This window comes from Aphelocoma coerulescens, chromosome 31, assembly GCF_041296385.1.
Source record: "Aphelocoma coerulescens isolate FSJ_1873_10779 chromosome 31, UR_Acoe_1.0, whole genome shotgun sequence".
Classification (NCBI taxonomy): Eukaryota; Metazoa; Chordata; class Aves; order Passeriformes; family Corvidae; genus Aphelocoma; species Aphelocoma coerulescens.
In genome coordinates, this window is record NC_091044.1 from 982550 (window position 1) to 992708 (window position 10159).

At 66.0% G+C, this 10159-nt stretch overlaps 1 protein-coding gene across 1 annotated transcript in view; it reads right to left on the reverse strand.

The window, feature by feature from the left end:
- CACNA1F (calcium voltage-gated channel subunit alpha1 F) overlaps nt 1-8630 on the reverse strand; it is a 30072-nt gene extending 21442 nt beyond the window's left edge. The window contains exons 1-12 of the mRNA XM_068998162.1: nt 8603-8630; nt 7752-7998; nt 7190-7295; nt 6000-6139; nt 5786-5928; nt 5556-5708; nt 4520-4716; nt 4004-4107; nt 3762-3922; nt 3597-3680; nt 2665-2752; nt 2131-2157 (exon numbers count right to left, since the gene is read on the reverse strand). Coding sequence (XP_068854263.1) covers nt 2131-2157; nt 2665-2752; nt 3597-3680; nt 3762-3922; nt 4004-4107; nt 4520-4716; nt 5556-5708; nt 5786-5928; nt 6000-6139; nt 7190-7295; nt 7752-7998; nt 8603-8630 — 1478 coding nt within the window. The remainder of the gene's footprint in view (nt 1-2130; nt 2158-2664; nt 2753-3596; nt 3681-3761; nt 3923-4003; nt 4108-4519; nt 4717-5555; nt 5709-5785; nt 5929-5999; nt 6140-7189; nt 7296-7751; nt 7999-8602) is intronic.
- Nucleotides 8631-10159: the final 1529 nt, after the last annotated feature.

Below are 10159 nucleotides of genomic sequence, written 5' to 3' on the forward strand. Positions count from 1 at the left end.
GGGGTTTGGGGGGCGACAGGGGGGGTTTGGGGGGCGACAGGGGGGTTTGGGGGGCGACAGGGGGGGTTTGGGGGTCAGCGACGGGGGGGTTTGGGGGGCAGCGGTGGGGTTTGGGGGGCGACAGGGGGGGTTTGGGGGGCAGCAGTGGGGGTTTGGGGGGCAGCGGTGGGGTTTGGGGGGCGACAGGGGGGGTTTGGGGGGAGACAGGGGGGGTTTGGGGGGCAGCGGTGGGGTTTGGGGGGCGACAGGGGGGGTTTGGGGGGCAGCGGTGGGGTTTGGGGGGCGACAGAGGGGGGTTTGGGGGGCAGCGGTGGGGTTTGGGGGGCGACGGTGGGGGTTTGGGGGGCAGCGACGGGGGGGTTTGGGGGCAGCGGTGGGGTTTGGGGGGCAGCGGTGGGGGTTTGGGGGGCGACAGGGGGGTTTGGGGGGCGGCAGGGGGGGTTTGGGGGGCGACAGGGGGGTTTGGTTGGCGACAGGGGGGGTTTGGGGGGGCGACAGGGGGGTTTGGGGGGCAGCAGTGGGGGTTTGGGGGGCAGCAGTGGGGGTTTGGGGGGCAGCGGTGGGGTTTGGGGGGCGACAGGGGGGTTTGGGGGGCAGCGGTGGGGTTTGGGGGGCGACAGGGGGGGTTTGGGGGTCAGCGACGGGGGGGTTTGGGGGGCAGCGGTGGGGTTTGGGGGTCAGCGACGGGGGGGTTTGGGGGGCGACAGAGGGGGGGTTTGGGGGGCAGCGGTGGGGTTTGGGGGGGCAGGGGGGGTTTGGGGGGCAGCGGTGGGGTTTGGGGGGCGACAGGGGGGGGTTTGGGGGGCGACGGGGGGGTTTGGGGGGCGACAGGGGGGGTTTGGGGGCAGCGGTGGGGTTTGGGGGGCGACAGGGGGGGTTTGGGGGCAGCGGTGGGGTTTGGGGGGCGACAGGGGGGGTTTGGGGGGCGACGGGGGGGGTTTGGGGGGCGACAGCGGTGGGGTTTGGGGGCAGCGGTGGGGTTTGGGGGGCGGCAGGGGGGGTTTGGGGGGCGACAGGGGGGGTTGGGGGGCAGCGGTGGGGTTTGGGGGGCGACAGGGGGGTTTGGGGGGCGACGGGGGGGTTTGGGGGGCGACAGAGGGGGGTTTGGGGGGCGACGGGGGGGTTTGGGGGGCAGCGGTGGGGTTTGGGGGGCGACAGGGGGGTTTGGGGGGCGACGGGGGGGGTTTGGGGGGCAGCGGTGGGGTTTGGGGGGCGACAGAGGGGGGTTTGGGGGGCGACAGAGGGGATTTGGGAGGCAGCGGTGGGGTTTGGGGGGCGACAGGGGGGGTTTGGGGGGCAGAGGTGGGGTTTGGGGGGCGACAAGGGGGTTTGGGGGGCAGCGGTGGGGTTTGGGGGGCGACAGGGGGGGTTTGGGGGGCAGCGGTGGGGTTTGGGGGGGCAGGGGGGGTTTGGGGGGCGACAGGGGGGGTTTGGGGGGCGACGGGGGGGTTTGGGGGGCAGTGGTGGGGTTTGGGGGGCAGCGGTGGGGTTTGGGGGGCGACAGGGGGGGTTTGGGGGGCAGGGGGGGTTTGGGGGGGGCAGGGGGGGTTTGGGGGGCGACAGGGGGGGTTTGGGGGGCAGCGGTGGGGTTTGGGGGGCAGCGGTGGGGTTTGGGGGGCGACAGGGGGGGTTTGGGGGGCAGTGGTGGGGTTTGGGGAGCAGTGGTGGGGTTTGGGGGGCAGCGGTGGGGTTTGGGGAGCAGTGGTGGGGTTTGGGGGGCAGCGGTGGGGTTTGGGGGGCGACAGGGGGGTTTGGGGGGCAGCGGTGGGGTTTGGGGTGGAGGCGGGAGGATTTTGGGGACACAGAGGAGGTGGGAGAGGGACAGAGACACCCCCCCCGTCATGTGCGAGGAGGTGAAGGGTGTTTGAGTTGGGGGGACATTAGGGGTCGAGGGGGGATTTGGGGGAATTTGGGGTCGAGGAGGTCGAGGGGGTGTTTTGGGGAACGTGGAGGAATTGGGGGTACAGGGCGGTGGGAGGGGGTGGAGGATTTTGGGGACAGACGGGCGGTGGGGGGGTGACAGAGACCCCGTCAGGTGGGAGGGGTTGGGAGGCTTTATGGGGGCCCCACTGCGGCCCCCCCTCTTTTTTTCCACACCCCTGCCCCCCCCCCATTCTTCTCCCCACTCACCAGAATTTGGTCTTTGCAATTTTGCCCCTGGAGAGAGAAAAAGTTACCCCAAAACGTGGGGATTTTGGGGGAGTCCCTTGGCCATGGGGGGAAATCTGGGGGGGGGCTTTATAGGAGGGGTGCTGGGTCAGATTTGAGTGGGGGGGCTTAGAGGATCTCTGGGGCTGGGGGTGGGTTGAGATACCTGGGGGTGGTCACAGGGGTGCTGGGGTCAGTTTTGGGGTCCTGGGGGAGCATGGGGGGGTCCTTGGGGCTATGAAGGGGTCCCAGAGGGCTTTGAGGTGCTGTGGGGGTCAGTTCTGGGGTCTCAGGGGGCATTTGGGGCGGGATCCCTCGTGCTATGGGTGCTATTGGGGCCTATGAGGGAGCTATGGGAGGGTCCCAAATTGTTCTGAGGTGCTGTAGGTGTCGGGTTTGGGGGTCCTAGAGGGGTCCGGGGGATCCGTGGGGTATCCTGGGGATCTGTGGGGTGTCCCTGGGGGGGATCCCGAGGGCCCTGGCAGAGCCGGGGGTCCCGTGCCCCGCTGGGCTCACAGGCAGCGGTCGCAGGCGGTCGGCGGTGCCTCCTCCTCCCCCACGGTCTCCGTGTTCACCGAGGTGGTCTCGCTGCCCGGGAGGCTCGCTGGGGTGGGGGCACAGGTCAGCCCGGGGCTTTGGGGGCACCGGGACCGGGCGGTTCGGGATGTCTGGGTTCAGCGAATTTGGGGGTGTCCAGGGAATTCAGGGTGCCCAGGTTCAGAGAATTTGGGGTGTTCAGGTAATTTGGGGTGTCTGGGTTCAGGGAATCTAGGGGTGTCCAGGTCCAGGGAATTTGGGGTGCCCAGCCCCGGGGGATTTGGGATGTCTGGGTTCAGTGAATTTGGGGGTGTCCAGGTCCAGGGAATTCAGGGTGCCCAGGTTCAGAGAATTTGGGGTGTTCAGGTAATTTGGGGTGTCTGGGTTCAGGGAATCTAGGGGTGTCCAGGGAATTTGAGGTGCCCAGCCCCGGAGGATTTGGGATGTCTGGGTTCAGTGAATTTGGGGTGTCCAGGTCCAGGGAATTTGGGGTGCCCAGCCCCGGGGGATTTGGGATGTCTGGGTTCAGTGAATTTGGGGTGTCCAGGTCCAGGGAATTTGGGGTGCCCAGCCCCGGGGGATTTGGGATGTCTGGGTTCAGTGAATTTGGGGTGTCCAGGTCCAGGGAATTCAGGGTGCCCAGGTTCAGAGAATTTGGGGTGCCCAGGTCCAGGGAATTTGGGATGCCCAGGTTCAGAGAATTTGGGGGTGCCCAGTCCAGGGAGTTCAGGTTGCCCGGCTCTGGGGGGTTTGGGGTGCCCTGGGGGTTCAGGGAATTTGGGGTGCCCAGGTCCAGGGAATTCGGGGTGCCCGGGTTCAAAGACTTTGGGATATCTGGATTCAGGGAATTTGGGGTGCCCCGGGGGTTCAGGGAATTTGGGGTACCCCGCTCTGGGGGATTCGGGGGGTACCGTGGGTGTCGGTGGAGTGACTTGCGTGGCGCAGCCACTTCAGCCGCGGCTTCCGCTTCCCCATCAGGTCCTCGGCGGTCAGGCCTGGGGGAAAGGGGGGTCACAGAGCTTTGGGGGGCTCAGGACTTGGCAGGCCCCCTGTAGCTGCCCCCCAGCCCCACTCACGGTGCTTCTCGTGCTCCCCCTCTTCCTCGTCGCCCTCCAGGTCCTCGGCCTGGGTGATCCAGTCCATGTAGCCCCGCAGGTCCTCCTCCAGCTGCTGCTTCTCCCGCAGCTTCTGGAAGTCCCCGCGGGCCTTGGCCTTCTCTCGCTCCTTGGAGAATTCCCTGGGGGGGCACAGGCGTGACCCCAAACACGCCAAGGACACGGCTCCTGCCCCACTGTTGACTCCACGGAGGGCTCCTCACCCGCTCAGCACCCCCAGCACCAGGTTGAGGACGAAGAAGGAGCCGAAGATGACGAGGCTGACGAAGTAAATCCAGGGCAGCTCGTGGCCCATCGCGTCCTGCATCTGTGGGGAGAGATTTGGGGTGATGGGGGGGACCCCAAATCCCTCCTCAGGTGAGGCCAGTAACACCCAGCAGAGAGGTTTGGGGGTCTGCCCTGTCGAGGTTTGGGGAGGGTTTGGGGGGCTCAGGGATGTGTGTGAGGATTTGGGGGAGCTCAGGGAGGGGTTATGAGGATTTGGGGGGCTCGGGGGTCTCACCCAGTACAGCACATCTGTCCAGCCCTCCCTGGTGATGCACTGGGTTTAGGAGGGCTCAGGGAGGGGTTATGAGGATTCTGGGGTCTCGGGGATGTGTGTGAGGATTTGGGGGGCTCAGCGTGGCTGTGAGGACTTAGGGGGAGCTCAGGGGTGTGTATGAAGATTTTGGGGTCCTCAAGGAGGGGTTATGAGGATTCGGGGGGCTCGGGGGTCTCACCCAGTACAGCACATCGGTCCAGCCCTCCATGGTGATGCACTGGAACACGGTGAGCATGGCGAAGAAGAAGTTGTCAAAGTTGGTGATGCCGCCGTTGGGGCCCTCCCAGCGGCCCCGGCACTCGGTGTTGTTCTGCAGGCAGGCGCGGCCGTGCCCGGAGAAGGCGCAGGGGGAGGGATCGTCCTCCGACTCCAGGTCTGGGGACAGGAGACAACGGGCCCTGGGGACAGCTCCGGGCTGGGTGTCCCCTCTCACTGCCCTCACACGGCTCCGGTCCCCGCTGCTGGTGCTTGTCCCCACGGACAGCTCCTGTCCCCACTGTCCACTCTTGTCCCTCCTGACAACTCACACCCCTGAGTTACTGTCCCAGGGGTGTGTTGGGAGCCCCAGAATCCTGCTGGGGTGTCCTGGAGGGGTGCTCAGGGAATTTAGGGGGGTCTTGGTGTTTTAAGGAGTCCCAGAACCCTGCTGGGGTGTTCCTGAGGGATCCTGGTCCCTGGGCTGGAGGGGGTTTCAGGGAATTCAGGGGGGGTCTCAGCGTGGGGTGTCCCTGGGGGATCCTCAGTGCTGGGGGGGGGGTCTCAGGGGCTTTAGGGAGGTCTCAGTGTGGGGTGTCCCTGAGGGATCCTGGTCCCTGGGCTGGAGGGGGTCTCAGGGAATTGAGGGGTGTCTCAGTGTGTTAAGGAGCCCAGAACCCTGCTGGGGTGTCCCGGAGGGGTGCTCAGGGAATTTAGGGGGGGGTCTCAGTGTGGGGTGTCCCTGGGGGATCCTCAGTGCTGGGGGGATCTCAGGGGCTTTAAGGGGGTCTCAGTGTGTTAAGGAGCCCAGAACCCTGCTGGGGTGTCCCTGGGGGGAACCCTCATTGCTGGGGGGTCCTCAGGGAATTTAGGAGAGGTCTCAGTGTGGGTTGTCCCTGGCCAATCCCTGTCCCTGGGCTGGGGCACCTGAGAGCTCTGAGGGACTCCTGGGGGGTCCCTGATGCTGGGGGCATCCCAGGGCTGGGGGGACACGCAGGGTGACCCCCCCCCGGCCCTACCCGAGCCGATGAAGAAGCAGGTCTTGTGCATGCGGCCGATGAAGAGCTCGAGGCCGATGATGGCGTAGATGATGATGACGAAGAGCACGAGCAGCGCGATGTGCAGCAGCGGCACCATCGCCTTCATGATGGAGTTGAGCACGATGTGGAGGCCTGGGGGGGGCACGGGCAGGGGTTGGCAGGAGGCTGGGGTGACCCCAAACCCCCCCCCGCTCCCCCCGGGGTCTCACTGGGGACGCCGGAGACGAGGCGCAGCGGCCGCAGCACGCGGAAGGCGCGCAGGGCCTTGACGTCGAAGCCGCCCGGCTTCCCGCTCATGTGGTGGGCATCGCCCGGCTTGTGGGACACCTGCTCCAGGATCACGCTGAACAGCCTGGGGGGACAGCGGGGGTCACACAGCTCCGTCCCCACGCTGGCTGTCCCCGTGCCTGGAACGCCCCTCACCCCACGATGACGATGACGAAGTCGAGCAGGTTCCAGCCGTTGCGGATGTAGGCGCTGGGGTGCAGCACCAGCCCGTAGGCGATGATCTTCAGGAACGTCTCCACCGTGAAGATGATGAGGAACACGTACTCCACCTGCTCCTGGGGGGGGGGGGGCACGGCGGGCGGGGTCAGCACCCCCTGCTCCAGGGGTGCACGGGGTCACCAGCCCTGCCCAGGGTCCCCTTCCCCTTTTGGGGACCTCCCCCTACCCTGACACCCTGACCCCTTCTCCGGGAGGACATTCCGGGACACCTCCACCCCCCGTCACTCACGGTGTCCCCTTCCCTGGGGATCAGGGACATTTGAGAACTCTCAGGGACCCCCCAGCCCTCCCAGCATCCCCTGGGGTCGGGAATGTTTGGGGATCCCCCTCCCAGCATCCCCTGGGGTCGGGAATGTTTGGGGATTCCCCTCCCAGCATCCCCTTCTCCTGAGGGACAAGGGACAGGGATGTTTGTCCCTTTTTGGGGACAAGAGACAGAGACACTTGGGAAACCCCCTGCATCCCCTTCCTTTTGGGGACAAGGACACTCGGGACCCCCACCAGCCCCCCACACCTCCCAGTGTCCCCTTCCCCTGGGGATAAGGGACAGGAACACTTTGGGACCTCCCCTGGCCCTGCACCCCCTCAGCTTTCCCTTTGCCCGTGGACAAGGACAGGGACATTTGGGGACACCCCTGACACCCCCCCGCAGTCCCCTCCCTTTGGGGGTCCAGGCACAGAGATATTCAGGGGGGTGTCCTGCCCCAGTGCCTCCTCCCTTGGGGTGACAAGGGACATTTGGGCCCCCTCCAGCCCCCTCCCAGTGTCCCCTTTGTGGGTGACTGGGGCGGCTCAGCCGGGATTAGGCCCCCGCGGCCCCCCCGGCGCCGGCAAAGCGGATTAAGGCAGCGGCACGGGCGTGTGCCAAGGGACACGTGTGACACAGGGACGCCCCTGTCCCCACAGCCCCCGACACCCCACAGTGCCACCCCCGGCGCCTCCAGACCCCCCAAAGTGTCACCCCCCACCCCCCCCCAGCCCAGTCCCGGGTGGATCCCAGTGCTGGGGTGGAACCCCCCCTTTCCCAGCGTTCTCCCAGCACCCAACTGGGACCGGTGAGTGGGGGAGGGGGGTTCCCTCCTTTCTGGGGGTCTGGGGGCTCTCACCAGGTTGTGGTTGGAGGCGTTGGAGTCATCCTCGGGGAAGGGGATGTAGACCCCCAGGGCCACGCAGTTGGCGAAGATGGTGGCGAGGATGAGGATGTCGAAGGGCCTGGGAGGAAGGAGGGGCAGCAGGTGGGGGGGGGGGTCCCCAAGGCCCTCCAACCCCCCGAGCCCCCCACTCACTTCCCCTCCACGATGCTGATGGTGCCCCCAGACCCCCCCGAGCCCCCCACTCACTTCCACTCCACGATGCTGATGGTGCCCCCCGAGACCCCCCGAGCCCCCCACTCACTTCCACTCCACGATGCTGATGGTGCCCCCAGACCCCCCCGAGCCCCCCACTCACTTCCACTCCACGATGCTGATGGTGCCCCCAGACCCCCCCGAGCCCCCCACTCACTTCCACTCCACGATGCTGATGGTGCCCCCCGAGACCCCCCGAGCCCCCCACTCACTTCCACTCCACGATGCTGATGGTGCCCCCCGAGACCCCCCGAGCCCCCCACTCACTTCCACTCCACGATGCTGATGGTGCCCCCCAGACCCCCCCGAGCCCCCCACTCACTTCCACTCCACGATGCTGATGGCCGCCCGGCGGATGGGGTTGTTGAGGCGGAGGCAGAAGAGGGCGCGGGGGGAGCGATGGACGCCCCCGGTGCCCCCCTGGCCCTTGTGCTTGGGGTGGGGGGGGCGGCGCTGCCGCTGCCCTGGGGGGGTCCCCCCGCCCGCCCCCCCCCCGGCGCCGTCGCTGGACCCCCAGCCCAGGGGCTGCCCCATGGCCTCGGCCAAGGGGGGCAGCTCCTTGGGGCGGCCTGGGGAGGGGAACGGGGGGTCAGGAGTGGGCAGGGACCCCCCCACCAAAACTTTCTGGACCCCCACAAACCCTCCTGTCCCCCCCAGGAGCCTGGGGCACCCCAGACAAACAGGGACCACGCCTGAACACCCCAATCCCATAGAGCAGAAACCCCTCCAAGTCCTTCTGGATCCCCCAAATCCCTCCTCCTGTCCCCCCCAAATTCCTTCCGGACCCCCCCAAATCTTCCTGGACATCCCCCCAACTCCCAAGCCTGGGACTGCTTGGACACACAGTGACCACCCCTGAACACCCACATCCCATTGAGCCCCCCCAAACCTTCCTGGACACCCCCAACCCCTTCTGAAACCCCTCAAGCCCTCCTGGACCCCCCAAACCTTCCTGGACACCCCCAAGCCCTCTGGACCTCAAAATCTTCCTGGACCCCCTACCCTGCAAACCCTTCCAAGGCCGGGACCCCCGGACATGCAGTGACCATCCCTGAACCCCCATCCCATAGACCAGGGACCCCCCAGGACACTCGGGGACCCCCCAAGCCCTCAGGGACCCCCCCTTGAATCCTCACTTTTACCCAAGACCCCCCAGGCCACCCCCAGACTCACCCTCTCCATTCTCCTCTGACTCCGACATGGTTGGGGGGTTTGGGGGTGTTTCTGGAGGGTTGGGGGCACCTGTGGGGGTGTTCGGGGTGTTCGGGAGGGTTTGGGGTATCCTAGGAAGGGGGGAGGGTGGTCCAAAGGACTTTCACGGGGATTTGTGGGGTCTGTTGGGGTTTGGGAGCATCGAGAGGATGGATTGGGGGGGTCGGGGGGGCGGTCAGGGGTGTTTAGGGGGGTTCAGGGGTGCTTAGGGGGGTTCGGGGAGTCTGTGGGCACCGGGGTCTCTCCAAGGCCTCCCCAGGGCTCGTCCCTGCTCGTCCCTGCCAGGGATTAACGGGGATTAACGGGGGGGTGAGGGGGCGGCACTGCCCACGTGTCCGGGAACACGCGTGGGAGAGGTCGGGATTGGGAGTGAGGGGTCGGGGACAGACTGAGGGGCTGGGGACAGAGTGAGGGGTCAGGGTCACACCGAGTGAGGGGTCGGGGACAGAGTGAGGGGTCAGGGTCACACCCGAGTGAGGGGTCGGGGACAGAGTGAGGGGCTGGGGACAGAGTGAGGGGTCGGGATCACACCGAGTGAGGGGCTGGGGACAGAGTGAGGGGTCGGGATCACACCGAGTGAGGGGTCGGGGGCAGAGTGAGGGGTCGGGGTCACACCCGTGTGAGGGGTCAGGGACAGAGTGAGGGGCTGGGACAGAGTGAGGGGTCGGGGTCACACCAAGTGAGGGGTCGGGGACAGAGTGAGGGGCTGGGGACAGAGTGAGGGGTTGGGGACAGAATGAGGGGTCGGGGTCACACCCGTGTGAGGGGTTGGGAACAGAGTGAGGGGTCGGGGTCACACCCACGTGAGGGGTCGTAGACAGAGTGAGGGGTCGGGGTCACACCCGTGTGAGGGGTCGGGAACAGGCGTGTGAGGGACGCGCTGCCACCACTGCTCCCCTCACATCCCACGGGTGTCACAGTGTCCCCAAACAGGCGCCGTTTCCCCCTCAGACCCTGCAGGTGCCACTTCCACGGAATCACAGAATTGTTCAGGTCGGAACAAACCCTCAAAACCATCGAATCAGGGGGATGGGGAAGCAGAGGTTGAATGATTTACTAGGAAGTTCTTTGTTAGAAGCAATGCACCCCGCTTGCCCAACAACTATTGCGCCTACCAAAGCAGGATAAGATACGAGACTATTGATAAGGGGAAGGAATCTTGACCAGAGATCCTGTTTTTGACCTAAAACTAGCTCAAACCAGCCTTAAAGTTTGGATTCAGGCCAGGGACATAAAGAGCACGCGCAGGGAGGAAAGGTGAAAAGTTCAGGATGAGGAAGACCCTTTACTTCATCTGAGGAAGACTCTTCTTTCATCTCGGAGCCCCCTGCCCACGACCACCAGACATCCCTGCGCAAGCCCAACGCGGATGTAAATGACTTTTGGGCTCATTTTAATACGAAGCAAGGCTGGGCGGGGCCAGGCGATGAATATGTATAGATGTATTGGGAAACTTAATGAATATGGAACTTGTAACCCGATAAATGCCGAGCTGAACGCAGCTGTTGCACGCACGGC